Source organism: Pleurodeles waltl, chromosome 4_2 (genome assembly GCF_031143425.1).
Source record: "Pleurodeles waltl isolate 20211129_DDA chromosome 4_2, aPleWal1.hap1.20221129, whole genome shotgun sequence".
Taxonomy (NCBI): Eukaryota; Metazoa; Chordata; class Amphibia; order Caudata; family Salamandridae; genus Pleurodeles; species Pleurodeles waltl.
In genome coordinates this window covers 72358577-72374838 of record NC_090443.1, presented here as the reverse complement: position 1 = coordinate 72374838, position 16262 = coordinate 72358577, and the positions used below count along the sequence as shown (strand labels likewise).

The 16262-nt window shown below is 42.0% G+C and overlaps 1 protein-coding gene across 2 annotated transcripts in view; it reads right to left on the bottom strand.

The window, feature by feature from the left end:
* Positions 1–8538: 8538 nt before the first annotated feature.
* STAT2 (signal transducer and activator of transcription 2) overlaps positions 8539–16262 on the bottom strand; it is a 482775-nt gene continuing 475051 nt past the window's right edge. For both annotated transcript variants that reach the window (XM_069230705.1, XM_069230706.1), the window contains exons 23-24: positions 14675–14748; positions 8539–10427 (exon numbers count right to left, since the gene is read on the bottom strand). In XM_069230705.1, the coding sequence (XP_069086806.1) occupies positions 10339–10427; positions 14675–14748 (163 nt within the window). In that variant the 3' untranslated portion in view covers positions 8539–10338. The remainder of the gene's footprint in view (positions 10428–14674; positions 14749–16262) is intronic.

Here is a 16262-nt window from a genome sequence, read left to right as displayed (position 1 = left end):
GCTGCTTGCCTGACTTGGCAGCAATGTTTCCAGTAGGAAGCATGATTGTGGCTTGTCTTCTGCAAGCTGAACGTTAAATTGGTCAGCTGCATTCTTTTTAGGACCAGATTGTACATTCCAATACCATCTGGTGGTGAGGGTTTTGATTAGTAAGATTCTACAACCTCTTCAGGTGAGTCTGCCTCTAAGTTTTCCCATTGTTGATCAATGTATTCACCTTCCTCTGAAGCCTGATACATTTCAGTTTGATCTTCTTCCTTCTCATTAAAAAGCTATTCTTCTTCTTGAGGTTCTATTACCTCGACTTCCATCTCAGATGCATGTTTTGGCGTTGAAGCCTTTTGAGGAATTCTGAAATCTTTGAGGCTTTCATCAAATTCCTTCGTTCTCTGCAGAAAGGCTGACATTTCAGCCTAAAGTCTTTTCCTTTTTCTATGTCAACGGTCCATTCATCAAGGCTTGAGGTCTTTGTTTTTGACGTCAAACCCTCTTTCGACAACGACTCAGTCATCGAGTTTAGGTGAACGGCTCTTGACTGATGCGCTTTGGATGTTGATGTGTCTTTTTCTCTTCCATTGTTCGACGTTACATTTTTTTTTTTTTACATTTTCCCCCCAGAAGAGTCCCCCTTGAGGGCTCCGTGAGACTCCTTTTCATGGATGCTGCCTACGATCAGCGAGTGTTCCGATCCCGAGGCTCCCTTGTGTGTTCGTGAGTCCGTCTTTTTCGACTTTGAATTCTTAGAGAAGTGCCCAGTCTCTCTTACCTCCGACTTTCGGAGACTTCATAGATGCCTGCTCCTCTACATTGATGATATCCCGATCACTCTCCAATGTCTCACCCTCCGTTCTCTGTGTGACATTATCATCATCGCTTGACAGCCCCAAATCTCTGTGGGACGATGTGGTTTTCTGGCCCTGTAAGGAGTGGCAAATACGGCGCCAGTGTTGTAATCCTCACTCTAATGTTCGAGTGGAAGACAGAGGTTACACACTGGATGTTTATCCTTTTGGGCATACATACGGTAAACATTTTTGCAAAACTCGAATGCCGTTTTCACCATACTCCATACAGGAGGCCCCCTAAACAGGCTCATCGGGTGAAAAGAAACATTTGCTTCTGTAACTTCACTCTGCAGCAGTTCCCTGTCAACGATCTGCCCCAGAGTTAGACAAACTGCGCACCACAACTCTTCTGACTTCTTCCAATATTTTTTCCTCGAGTTGGAGACCTCTCTGCAAACATCTAGACCCAATGGTGGAAAAAAAGAATCTGAAGATAGCGACAAAAGGTGGGAAGATTTGGAAGAAGTGGGACAGCATCACAAGGGACACCAAATGGGGGTGCCATCGGCGCCCGCCAACAAACAAAAAATCAAAAGAGAAGGACTACAAAACAGTAGAGAATTCTGGACCCAACCACTAGATGGAGGACTACTGCACAGCATGTGAATCCAGAAAAGATTCATGCTGCAAAACTTGTTCTTCAGTGGATACTTTCAACTGCCGACTCCTCACATTTAGAGTCTGTATCATAGCACTATCTCCGAATGGTGGAAGGTTCTGGGTAGTGGTCTCACTCTTCTTTATTCACGGCCGATTATTGTTTTTATTTTAATTTAAAGAAACAGAAGGGCATCTAGCTCAGGTGCAGACATTCTACCAGACAGATTTCAAAAGGACCTTCTTCTAAAACAGTACAGCGCAATTCAAACTATTTTTAATTCTTCCTTCATTTTGGACTGTGTTGCTGATGAACTAAAAAGAGCCTGGATTCTGCTATTGTTGAAAATAATCCTCATTGTTTAGAGAATTATCCACCAAATCTGTCCATATTGTTAGAATGTTCTTCTTTCATTCAAATGACTCATTGTGTTGAGACACAAAATTATCCCAACACTGCAATGTAGTTTCCAAGTAGGATGCAGCACATAGATGGTTGAAACAGAGGTTGTGACCGTGGTTATGGATGGTTTCCAGAGTTGTGCAGATAGGGACATTCCAGCAGTCTTAATATTATCGAATCTAATGACATTTAATACAGTCAATCATTAAATGTTATGATGCTTGGATGGTTCAGTATCAGAGGCACAGTCCTTTCCTGGCTGAATGTTTTTCTGACAAATCATACTATTCAAGTTGCTTAGGACTCCTATGCATCTGAAACCAGAATCTTGACATCTGAGGTACCAGAGCAGTCTGTGATATCCCCCATGCTCTTCAATTTATATATAGTGCTATTGGCTCACTTAATTCAATCTTATGTACCCCAAGGATACGTAGATCCTTTTAGAGCAATCCCAGTGCCAAAGCTGAAAATCTCCTGAGAAATTACTAAATAGATTTCTGCTTATTCAAAATGCTGCTACCAGGTTAATATTTTATGTTAGACAATTTGACTCATCAATAGCTCAATTTCCCTGGGTTCCAGTGATGCAAAAAAGTTCAAGTCTCTCTTTTTGGTACATAATTCACCGTACAACCACAGTCCTAGTCCTCTATCAAAGGGTTTTTTCTATACAAATCAAACATACCTCTTAAGTTCTGAAATGGTCTCTCTACTGGCTGATACTAAATAGCTCAGTTCTAATTAGAGAATGCTCTTTTTCAAAAACAGCAGAAAAAATATGGAAAAGCACACCATTCAAATGGTATGTGGAATCCATCCTGCTGAATTTTAGGAAGTCTTTAAAAATTTGGCTTTTTCCAACTTCAAAGATGATGTGATAATTTGTAATGTGACAATATCCAATACCTTTGGTACCTTAGACTCAATGCAGTGCTTTAGAAATACTAAAATACAAATACCCAGGCCAGAAAATCCTGCAAAACTGAGCGGGAAAGTGGCATTCCAATCAGACTGCATTGTCAAAGAAGTAATGCTTTGTGGCGTGTGCACAGTCATCCATGTTGCAGCCTGGCAAATGTGTAAAACCGGTACCCCTCATGCAAATGCTACTGCAGATGCTTTGGTGGAATGATGAGCCCACAGGGCAATGCATAGCATTACAAATGGTGATTTTAATAGGGACGGTTGGACAGATAAACACAAAAGGCTGAAAAGGCTAGTAATTAACGTCTTTCTGTGCCAAATGTAATACCTTGCTGGACCAAAGAAAATAAAAACCTTAACACATCCGAAAAATCGGCTGGCTGGTGCAACTAGATGTACGGCTTCCTGAAACAGAATCCAGGATCCCACTCTGCCGCGCTTATAGCAGTACCATATGGCGGTAACCCAGAACCAGTTTTGCCCTAGTTACGGGCTCATCAGCCAGGTACAGCTGGTTTCAGTGACAAAGTTTGATGATGAGCCCATAAGTGGGGTGAAACCTGTCCTGGGTTGCTTGCATTCTGGTTCAGGGAGGTCCTGGCTTGGCAGTTCGGGCTTGACTGTTCTGTTGGAGCAGGGTTGAGATTGATTTGTAAATAGCTGGATCCAAACTGAGGTGACCTGGTGTGCAAAATAATGATGGATTAAGATGCAGCCTGAGTGATTACGGGTGGCTGAGAATAATTCAAGCATTCTATTAATCAGTTCTATTAATCAGTTTTTTGCATACCTTAACATGTCGCCCGAAGTGGGAAGGGTATGTCCAGACATGGTCCCATGCACACTGTGTCACTGGAACCAAGCTGTACCCAGCTGACGTACTCATAACTAGGGCGACACCAGTCCAGGGCTGCTTGTCTTCTGGTTCAGGGAGGACCTAGTTTGGCACTTCGGGCTGGACTGTTCCAACTGGAGCGGGGTTGAAAGTGATTTGCATATAGCTGGGTCCAAACTGAGGTGACATGGTGTGCAAAAATAATGATGGATTGTGATGCAGCTTTGAGTAATTACCAGTGGTTGAAATTAATCCAAGCATTCCATCCATCACTTTTTTATATACTTTGTCCAAGTCCCATAAAGCATGACAGTACCTGCTCAGAAAACATAATGCATTCAAGAATCCAAACTTGTCGAAAACAGCATTCCCTTTCTGAAGGCATAAATATGTTTCTACTCTCTATCCAGAGGAGAGGTCAGGAAGGTATTAGTAGTGAGCTTATTTGAAAACGACTGTACCAAGAGGCTTTCAGCCGCAGGAGGTCTTGTCAGAAAATTGGGATCACCAGGCACCGTTTAATGTCATTTGGCAACAGGATGATTGACAGGAAAACCCAAGCATGGTTTTGACCAAGAAGCCATAAGGTGGTCTTTAAGAGCCTCAATAGAAGGCAGCAGTGACTCAGAAGAGATTGGACAAGGTTGAGGGATCTTCGTTAATGAGTGTACTCTGGATGCAACAGAAGGCAACTGTGAGCCTATCACTTCTGCTGCCTTTTGCAAAACTACTGTGGAAGGGACACTTTCTTCTGTTGGTGGCACAACTGGTGAGCCTAGTTCAGTCTCTGGAAATATAACAAGCCCAGTGGTATTCTGTAAACCTAGATATGGCCATTTATCAGTATGGTGAAGGGGGAGCCTGGTGTACACCTCCTTGTCATCATGAGTCTCAAGCAGAACATTTTGTATGCTCTAAACCGCATCAGCCTTGGATCCACATAAGGTGTAATCATGTAGCGCAATATAAGCCCGAGCCATTGACATTGGCTTGGGGTCGGAGACCAAATTGAAGTCAGGTCCTAGGCTGGTAGAGTCAGTATGGAAGGAACTGATGTGGACTCTGGGGCTGGAGTAGAAATTTGAACCAGTGTCAGAACAGGTTCATAATGTTAGTTGGCATCAAGGGAGAGTCCACCAACAGAAGTCCAACTTGAACTTCTCACAGCTCCTAGAGATTCAAAGACACCAGAGAAAGTCAGAAGAAACTGAAAGAGCCCCAACGTAGCCTCCTTAAAGGCCAGTATTTGCTGCAAGGTTGACAATGGTCTGGGGAATTCAGGACGTCCATGGACTAGTTGCAGAGCCAGATCAAAATGAAAAGAGGCTTGTGGGTCTGATCTTTTGATTGGCACCATAGAACCTTCTTGCCTGGTTACAAGTGGCGGGGTGGGGGTCAAGGACCACTTCGCTTTCTTGAGCTTAAGGCACATCTTTGACTTTGATTTTCTGGAAGACTTAGACCGGAATAAAACTTTATGCAGGACCAACTCATTGTAGGGAGATCACAAGTGGCCCAGGACACTGGAGTGGAATCTATGTTTCGACTGCAACTCCTTCATATGTACAGCAAAGTGGTTTCAACTCCTGCCCCAGGATTGTCTTTGGGTACATGATGGCACATTTACCTCATGACTTCGAGTCATGACCAGAGCCCAGGGACCAAAGACAATGGTCATACGGGTCTGTGGCACAGTTTTGTTAACTGAGTGCCTGGTTGACAGGATGATTGTTCATAAAGAAATTACAGAGAATGAAGATATGGTCTTTGTCGAGAACGGTTTGGCTGATTAGGAAGATTATTTACATTCTTTTTGACTTAGTATTTGACTCTTACATGAAGTACTGTGTTACACTCTTGTAGCTGGTCCTTGTGGATTATTGGGTAGGATCTGGGGGAGTGGATGCTCGCTGCGATTTGCATTGGCCATTTTGTAATGTATCTGATTGAATCAAAAGAATAGGTGTTATGTTTATAAGGGGATCCGGTTCTCCTCTGATATTCGTAAGACAGAGTTTGTAATGGGTTTGTGTTGATTTCGATCTCCCATGACCTTAAAGGTTCGGCAGAGACAGTTGTTTATAGGCAGAGAGTCCAGAATTCGTGATGGCACTTGTTTTTGTAAACAATAATATACAGATTTTCGGATGGATCACATTGGTGATAACCAGGCCTTAACCAGCCTACTGAACCTTGAGTGATTCTCATTGGTTCTAATTTTAGCAGGTAGAGACTTCTATAGCTAGGTACTTGAATGGAAAAAGTAGTGTACCAATAGTTGTCCTCTTGTAAGCAACAATTAATAAATGTTGTTCCAGATTGGAATGTAAGTTCCTCAGTTGGGAGTATTTAGTATTTTTGATTGAAATAATTTTTGTACTTTGGCATTTACTGCACTGTAACTTATGCATACTAACTCAAACGAGGATCATCTTGCATTTGGAAGCCCGTGTATATCCTTGAGGACTGTAGACATGTGGCTTCATATGTTTACACTTAGAAGTAGTTTTGCTGCTGAATTCTGGATTCTTGCAGTCTTCTCATGTTTGAAAGTGAAATGCTATGGTATAGTGCTTTAGCATAATCAAGTTTACAGAGAAAAAGTGATGTTGTTGCTTGTATCTTTGATGTTGCTGATATTTTATTTTACTGAAGATAAATAGTATCGTTTAAAGCATATGATTCTATCAAACATATCCCGGAGAAACGACTTACACTAAAACTGACTTTTGCACATTAGGTTTTGAGACACTGTTCTAATCCATGACTAGTTCATTCTCACACAGTTCTTTAAGGGGGTGTTATTAGAATTGGTTGACCCCCAGTTTACAACCCAAAATCCTTAACCATGCATGCACCTGAATCACAGAACCTGCATTGAGCTGCCTGCTAGCAGAATCAAAGGAATCAAGAGCAGATTTCAGAAATCTATACATGAATTTTTTCTCTTCTTGTACATTCACTATCGCTCTCTACCTGGGCTCATTGGGAAGACACTGCATCAGCTCAGCTCCTCAATCTACTCCCATGGCTTTTCCTCACTGGATCAACAATTAGGAAATCTAGTTTACTGTGTAAACAAATATATACTGGACAATAAAGAGATACCCTATATTTTCACTATGAGCTCAGAGTGACTACCTAAGCAGTAGGCTGTCTTGTTTCCTTGACCTTATGGATGACACTTAAAAACACTGGGAACAAATGACTCTACTTCAGGAGAGAAATGAAGTGTTTCCAAAGTAAACAGTACTCTGGCTCTTCCTCCATTTGAACATTCTAAGTATCAGCCACCCTCTTCAGCACTATATGATAGGCAGGTTTATAACCAAGCGGAGGAGGACATGCAGAATAGCCCGCCTGATAAAGCTCAAGAGGAAATGCCGTAGGATCCTCTCATATCATTTGCTCCTTCTCCTCCTCTCATTCCTTCCCATATTATGTTCACAATTTCCGGAGTGACCTCTGTTTTCTTACATCCATCCTTACAGGTCTGTTGATGAGTGGTTATTGGTACTGATGAACGATATTCCAATCTGAAAGGTTCTGGCTGTCCTCCTGCCTTTTGTGGACAGTTTTCTGATGAATAACACAAAATGTTATGGCTTAGGCAAAAGAGTTTTCATTTTGGTACAATGTACTATTTCTGAATGAAAAATGTCTTGATATATTTTTAAGGCTAAATGTAAACAGTGAAAACGGACTTTTTCACAGTGGTGACATATTTTGGTTCTAGAAATCTCAATCATTTTTGCTTTGCTGAAAAGTTGAGTTGTACTATAATTCTCAAGTGTCACCGGTGTCCTTGTTGTGTTAGACCCAAAAGACAATTTTTCAGCTACAGACTAAGTTGGGACTTTTTGCTTTTTCTACGTCAAGGAATTTAAAGGTATAAGTGTGTTAATGATTTCACAATAAAACCAGCCCAATCTAAGGTATTGTTGGCGTTCTGCACCAATAACACTATTTTGATGAGTAAGGTGGGGAAGGGAAGCCAGTATTATTCCTCTTCTCTTCTAGATTTGGGTGAGAAAACTGATCCCTCTATGCTACCTCCGTACACTCACCACCCTCAGTGCCAAATCTCAGATCCTTTGACTTTGAATCAGAAGGTTATAGAGTTTTAGAATCGGAAATCAACGCCATGGCTTAACTAGATTCACACCTCATATAGACGTAGTCCGAGGAAGATATGGATTGCGCATAAAATGTAATCTACCCGATGGTCAGAGGGCAGAATATAAAAGGAGATCTTTCCATAACCTAACACATTGAAAACCTTTCAACAACACAGATAAATCAATACCTTAACAAACATTCCACACGACTTGGCTGCTATCTTTGGTTTAAATCCTTTTATTAGAAAATAATCCAATCTTCCAATGATGATTTTCAAAGAAGCCTCGATGTTAATTTTTGATTTCCCTGAATCGGAAATCTTCCCAGATCCTGTTCTCACTAACAGCTTTAAAACCATTAAGAAAAACAATTGACATCATCTGGCTATGAGCATGGTATGCTCCTTAGGTAAACAATAAAATCTGAAGATGCTGATTATATAGTGGTGCATTACTGGTTTACAGTTTATGCCACCATGAGTCATAGTGACTTGGCCTCTGGTCAACACCCAAAGAAAGTTTTTTTTAACATATTTTTTTCTAGACCCAACCACTAGATGACAGAATAACGCACCGTATACAAACATAACCTAGGTGTCCTCTTAAAAAAAAAGCATGTTGATATATAGCATTACCTCTGCAAAACATTCTCTTTCCCAGAGAAAAAGTGTAGATAGGATCAATGTGAGCATTATTAGCAATATCAGAGTTGATAATATCAAGGAGATGTATGCATTTGGGCTTTGACACACATGGAGAGGCGCCAGAGCAAGGCCCTTACTTTTAATCTTTTTTCAAAGATTGTCAACACAGTTTTTACTTGTTTGAGAAATTGATTTATTTTACTTTCTAACAATATACAATTTTGGCTAGTGGTATTGCAGGTATTAAAAGTTTCAGAGACAGATACAATGATTAATTGTGAAATTTTCTGAAAGTATTATTAGACAGGCTAAAACGACACATGAAGAAAAGCCAGGCCTGGCTCAGTGCCATATTCTCATCATTAAAAGCTAAAGTGTTCAGGCAATATCAAACACAAGCAGCACTGGGAAGTGTTTTCGAAAATGTTGGAAAGTTATTCTTTCTTGCTGACAATCCTCTCTTATCAGACATATGATCAGCATTTATATATCACAAGTCAGCCATTTATACGGTGCCATAATGCATTCAGAGCCTGGGTATCCTTTCCGTACAATTCTGGGATGCTCTGACTGGGCTGGAGGTGGCCTGGTGTAATTTGCTTGGTTAGTGAAAATCAGTCTGTTCAACATATTATTCCGTAATGGTTAGTAGGAGCAATAGGAATATGTCAGTTCGTGTGATATCGATGCAATCTACAGCCCCAGATCAGGCACTAAAATATTAACTAATGGCATTGTGGGACGAAATATTTCATTAATCATAGCTGCAAAAAACACTGCCATGGGAAACTAACAAAAATATAAGAGAATATGCTGGCTTAGGCAACTTTGAATTGTGAATGTTTTTGCACCTAGTATACACACCTCATCTAGTGAAAGCTCTACCTGCTTCTTAAATATATCATAGTCACACTTTCTCTTTTTGGACAGCACGGATTATTTCTGTTTGTTTCCCCCACTCGCCAGCAAAAGTAATATACACTATTTTTGGCCTACAAAACCACCTTAGTTTTGCAATCCCATATAGGGCTATTTTATACATGGTGAGAAAACACCATCCCGAAGAACAGTGCCAGGTTCAGAGGGAAGTCAGTCAAAATAGAGCACAGGTGTTTATTTGATACATTTTCAGTTTCCAATTGAGGGCACTTAAGTAGATTGGGGCTTCTGGCTTTCTGCAGTGTATGGCGTCTTGGACAGTGCTAAAAGCTCAGGTTCTTAAGTGCTGTATCAAGCTTACTGAAATTAAGCCTTTTTCAGTGCCTCACCATCCCCTACCCACACTACCAAGTTAACAAAGAGGCTACAATCTTATGTCTGAATCTCGTCTCCGTTTTTACTATGTCAGGCGACTGGTAGGCTTCGGTCTCTAGCGGCTGTCAAGTGTGAATCTCTGCAAGTGATCCATTTCTCTTTTGAAGATCTCACTCCTTCTTTATGCTTTGCGTTCTCTGCTCCTTCTCACTCCAAGTGAATTTGCGGTAAAGAGGTTCAGATAAGTTTTCCTGGTTGGTACTCAGGGTGAGGGCTGGGTCATGCTTGTTGGATCGGGTGAGCTCCTGCAGAACGCACTCCTACTAGCGTGAGGGCCTTTGGGCTGTACCAGATGTTCTTCAAGCATGGCCTCCTGCTAAGGTGCAGCTCCTAAAGGTACCACTCAAGCTCAGGCCTCCTGTCAAGCATTTCCCTCCCCAACTCAGATGATGGAACACTCAAACATGAAGCACACCATATTAAACAGGGTCTATCTTGATCAACCAAGTCTGGTTCTGCCTATGCAGTGGTCTTCCAAAAAGCTGCTAGCTTGGCTTGCTGTCATGAGTAGGAAGAACAGTCTATTAAAAGCACAGGTCATTGAGTGGTTTTCTTATAGTGAATAAGGAAAGCAGTTTGTGCTGGAAAAGCCCATAATCTACATCTTTTTTCAGGGCACAATCCAAAGCAGTGCATGAAGGCAGAGGTCCCTGGGTCAATAGACGTCTTCTTCACCATCACTGTCGATGACTGGCATCATGGGATCATCTTGACTCGTCAGCATAAGTCCAGAGAAGTCGGGTACTGAAACAGAGAGAAAACGTGCAAAGCAGAAGTAAAAAGCTCAACACAAAGTGCGCACTTTCCCACCAAATACTTTCCACTCTATACAGTAATGGTGCTCGCTTGTATCCTAGACTGGTAAACAATTCAACTCCTCCCATTACTTTCCATTGGACCTACGCTTACAAAAAGGGTCAACCCTCACACTGCTGCCTTTACAGTAAGCCAACCATTATTAACTCCCGTCTAGTGTCCAGTACCAAAGGAAACATCGCTATGAAGCGCTCTGCCGTGTCAACTGCTAAAAGCGTCCAGCTGCAACTTGCACTGCACCTTGCAGTTCATGCATACCTTGCAGGAGAGCGAGTGCAAGAGCTGCATTTGCCTTTTGTTAGCAGAAGCTCTCTTGAGGTCATTAATCAGGGTTGAAGCGCAGATTGTGACCCGGGGGCGTATACCTCCAGGTATTCTGAATCGGTCCACTCAAGACTAACCCTGGAGGTGGTTTCAATAAGAAACAGAGATAATGGGGGATCAGACTGGGCCCTCCAATGTACTCTACAGGAAGACCAAAATGCCCTCATTTTGAGAGTCAGTTCCCTCCTGGACAGAATCATTTAAACAGTTTAAGTGCAGTAGAGGAGTCTATCTCCGCTAGAAGGCCTATGACAGAGCAATTGATAATCCACTCTAGTGAAGGCTGCACTGCTGCCGACGAGAATCGGAAGCTGCATCTTCCGCCAGTCCCTCCGGACCAGGAAATCGTCCTGTGCCAGGTGTACAGCTGATTAAGTCTTTTGGCCAGAAATGAACCCAGATCAGTGCACGCCGAGATGCTAGTGGCTGTCAAGATGCGTTTGATGTTGGCAGGTTGAAACTTCACCAACAATTTTATGCCACTTTACTTTGAAGGATCAGGGCATAGGGCCCCTCCCCAAAAATCACACCCCAATCCCTGTCCGCACAAATACATGCACTGATGAGGGTGAAGCAGGAAAACAACTGCATGCCCCTTAAATTGGCTGATTAATGGTAAAGGATGTGGATTTCAATTTTTCCTCCAGCTGATAAAAATATGTTGATCAGTGACAGCGGTGTAGCCCAATCCTAAAAAATGGCAAAGTAGAGATGATAAACCTTAATCTGTAACATTTGACAGGAAACGGCTACAAGTAATTTAAAGACTATTTTTCATATTCATTATAAGCCAAATTTATTGGTGAAAGTAGATGTTTTATTAATAGTTAGGAAAATTAACTTTTAAAAAGCTACCTTTTTCCTGCCCGATGGTCCTGGAATCTAATTTGTATTGGCTCTACAGCATCTACCCAGCCAATATTTATTGTTAATGAGGTGGGAGGACTGCTCCCACAGCAGGAACAATGGCTTGGATGTAGGGATTCTTCATACTGCAGGAAGACCCGATACGACTTGTAAAGTGGCTTTGTCTTTTCATACTGAAATATATAGTGAGACCTGGAGAAGGCAACAGTTTGTCCTCACCATAGAGGCACGCACCAAACCGAATGGGAGGGGAGGTACTATCAGAACTGGTTTGGAGTGGGGCACAGGTTGGGGGGCTGGCCATTTCCCTGACCACACTTCTGGTTGTACACAGACATAAGAACTTCGCACAAGGGAGAATGGGTTTTCTCATCTTGACATTTAGGAGTAAGGGCACTGTGGGATTGTTTGCAGTAGAACAAGAATTGCTGAAAAAGTGGGTTGGGTTGATCCTGGGAACATCTTACACATTGGATAGGCAGTGTCCAGGAGTTATCGTCACCCACTGGCTAGCACCAACCATCAATGTGGCACACCAAGGCAACTTCATCAGAAAAAAACCTGAAACTGTAGTACATCAGATGAGAACTGGACCTGCTGTCTGATACGGGAGAAGCCCTAGGTAGACCTGCTTCCTCCTGTACCGAGGACAAAGATCTGGCCTTCAAGTGCCAGCTCGTTAACCTCACTTGCAGCTACAGGGACACAAGAAGCTGCATTGAGGTCTTGTTCCTAAAGTGACTAGCTGGCCAGTACCAACTGAACCTGAACTAGACCTTGTTGGTGGGCTCTGCTGGACAGAGACCTAAAGGTGCTGGGAACCTTAGAAGGTATAGAAACCAAAAAAAATGGGACTTAAAACTATTTTGGGCTTTTAAAACTCTGGTGCCATCAGAGGGGCCTCACTGCAAAGGTGTCTGATTTCGACACACCTTCCTCAGATACAGCCTACAGCTTGCTCCACTGAAGGATTTGAAGTATCTTAAAAAACAGACTCAATCATAAGCTAAATCTTTAATCAGGATGAATCTGCTTGGTGTATTCAACCCGAACTCCATCGCCGTCAGCCTGAAATCGCACCTAGGTACTAGTCTACTGCTTCCATAGACTATCAGTAGCACTCAGTGCTTTTTGGTGCTATTTTTACTGAAAATCTTTAAAAAATCATATCTCCAGTTCTTCTTATTGGATCTTTGTCATTCCAGTATATTTTGTTTATAACAATTTACATTATCTTTCTAGTTCGGTTTGGGATATTTATGGCTTAGTGATTCAACTTTATCACTGTTTTGATATTGTATAAATACTGCACACATTGCCCAAAGATACGCCTGTCTGCTCAGTGCAACAGCTATCATGGGATTCAACTCAGCTTAATTTATTTACTTGAGAGGTTCACCGTGGCCGGATAGTGGTGTTATTCCTAGAGGCAGACGACCACCCACCAGAAATTACAATCCACTTTCTTACAAAGAGACAGAAGGATTTTTGGTGAGAATGACATCAAAAGTGAGACTCAGCTAGTGAGGGCAGCATGAACAGGTAGGCAGGTAAAAGCACCTGTATACCACCTAATGCAAAGCATGCTTTTAACTCCAGTATACATTTACAATGATGTGAGTGGAAATGGGTATCAACTCCAGCATATAGCACATGACAAAAGATCTCATACAACAGCAAGACTTTACAAGCAAACATTTCTGTATTATTGATACTGAGGGAGATAGTGACTGCTCTTATTTTGGCTTTTTAGTGGCAAGGCATGGTGATGTCTTACTACTCCTGGGTAGAGGTGGGTAAGTAACTGAAGGCTGGAGCCAGATGCCTGGCTCAGCTCAAGGTTCTCTTTTTCCATCAAGCCCAAGATCCCCATCCAAGTGGTTGAATTGCATGCAAAATCAGAAAACCTGGACTCAATCCTAGCTTTCCCAGACTGTGTGATCTTAGCAAACATGATACTTCACTGTGTCTCCTTTTTTAATTATTGCATTGGAGAGCACCTTGAAATATGTGAGTTCATGATATGTACTGTAAAATAAATCTTCTGTTTGACTAATGGACTAAAATATTTCTCCATGTATAACAAGAATATAAGGCAACATCACACAAACAAAACAAAAAAATGATGGACGGGGTGTGTAGAAACACTCATCCCAAGTCACAGATCTGGGTTTAATCCATTGTTATTTTGCTCGCCTCGTCACCCCAGTTTGGACCCACCCATATGCAAATCAGTCGACCATGTTCCCCTTGGGAACAGCCCAGCCTGAACTGCCAGGACAGGTCCTCCCTGGACAGGCAACAAGCATCCTGGGACCAGTTTCAGGGTATCACTCTTCATCAGTCAGGCTAGCTTGAATACAGTGGCGCAGAGAGCAAGGGACCCACGCCTGGGCATTTATTTTGTGTCAAGAAGAATATATGCCACATATAGGATGCCCATAAAAACTAACTTGGTTCACTAAGAATCCACAGCAGGATGAGGCATGAAGGTTTCTAACTTCATGTTTAAAAAAAATACTACTTTCAATTAATGCTTTTCAATCCAGTGAGATAATATGGCGTGGTAAAGTTAAATGATTCTGCATGTTATAAAAATATGATAAAATGTATTTTTTTATGATACTTGTTTCATGATTTACATGCAGAACATATTCATGGTTCTGATTGTGCAATGCCTCTTAGAACCAAGCCAGACCAGAAGCTTGGCTCTTCTCGTTAATTTGTTTGCACGCCTTCCTATACTGCACGGCCCAGTCTTCAGGGTGGATTACGGGGTCAGAAACGTTTTCTTTCAGTCAGCCAATATTACCCCGTCGGCAAGTGCTTTCCAACTACCACCGATATTAGACACTGCAAGGGTCACCAAACCAACCCATTTACTCTTACACTATTCGGGAATGTGACCCATGGGGAGGCAACCTCTCAACTACGTTACCCTGATATGACCAAAAACAAAGTCCAATTTTTGGAGTATTACTTACTTTCTGTCTGAAAGGGAGGGGTCTCTGGCACTTCATCATCACCTGTCAGCATGGAAGCCACTGTGTCTGGTTGTCTGTAAAGAACACAAGAGGAGAACGCTCACTGGTGTTACAGCACATGTTTAACAGTAAATGATTTGGAGGTTGAAGAGGTCTCTGCAGAAGTAGAGCATGACCCTGCACATCAACGTACTAAAAATGGTTCACGGATAAAGGAAACACATATACTGATGAAATACCTTTAATTAACAATAAATACCTTTTATTATCTGGTAGTTAGCTCCACCATAAGTTGTTTCCTGTTGTCCCTTCCCTTTAGCTATTGGGTTCCTCTATGTACTTCCTACTACATAATAAACCAGGATACAGCAACCTGAACCATTCTTAAAAATACAGGCATGAAGGCAATAAAAATCCTTACAAGCTGCTTTGAAAATACAATGAAGAAAAATACAAATTAATGGGAAAATCATATCTTGGTCACCCATGTGAGTGGTGGAGACTCCTTTTTATCTAAATGTCATTTTATTGAAGATTTTTAGCAACAAAAAAACAAAATCAAGAGCAAAGAAAAAGCCCTGTGGTACAACAATATATGAGTATTGATCATCTCAGTCGGAAGACAGCATGCACTATGCTAATGTGCTATAAGTACCTGGTGCTAAAGCCAAAAAAAACAGTGAAGCACCAGGTGTAGACTTTGTGAGTTGACAAAAGATTTGTGCCCAGGACTGCTAAACGAAACTTTCTGCTCCATGATAATTTTTTCCCATTTTTTTTATGCAATGTAAAACAACTTATACATAGCTGCACCATACACTAGCCTCACTTCATCAACAATGTATCTCGTCTCGCCCTGTCAAATATGATGTCTAGTCCATGCCAGCATTGTAATCCACATTTTTTTACGTAATGCTATAATACAGAGCGTATGGTCGAGCAATACAGTAGTGACTGCATAATAGTCTATCACAAGCTGTGTAATATTTGAATGTAGTAGAAATGAGCAAGTCTGTCAATATCCATCACAGTGCATAGTATATTAAATTTTAACAAATAAAAGATGATAATGCAATGCATCTCACCAGATTCAAACACGAAGAGAGAACAGCTGTTGCACTCCAGTATTAGGGCGGCATAGGCTCTTAGAGGGGCCAGCAGACACCCAACCTGCGGTTATACAGGTAAATCGAACAAGGAGAAAGAGGGGGAGGTCCCACAAAGGAGATTAGAGCTGAAGGGAGAGGGGCATATCGTCTTCAAACCATTTTCAGCCACACGTCTGCAACTGCCAATTTACCGCCCAATAAGGCATATTGGTATCTGCACTTAGCTATTGGGGTTTGTCTGCCGAGGTGTCCCCCCACGGGCACTCCATGCAACCCCTTGATCATAGCACACCAGACTTCCAGATCTCGCTCAGCCTGTTCATCCATACGTATCTTACGGAGTCGACATTCCTCTGCAGTCACCCACTCAATGTGGTCAGCCACGTATCAAGCGTTGGCGGGACCGGGTTTGCCCACTGGATTGCAATGCGCCTCTTGGCCAAAGCAAGCCCCAGCTGCACAAGTTTGTATGCCATTTT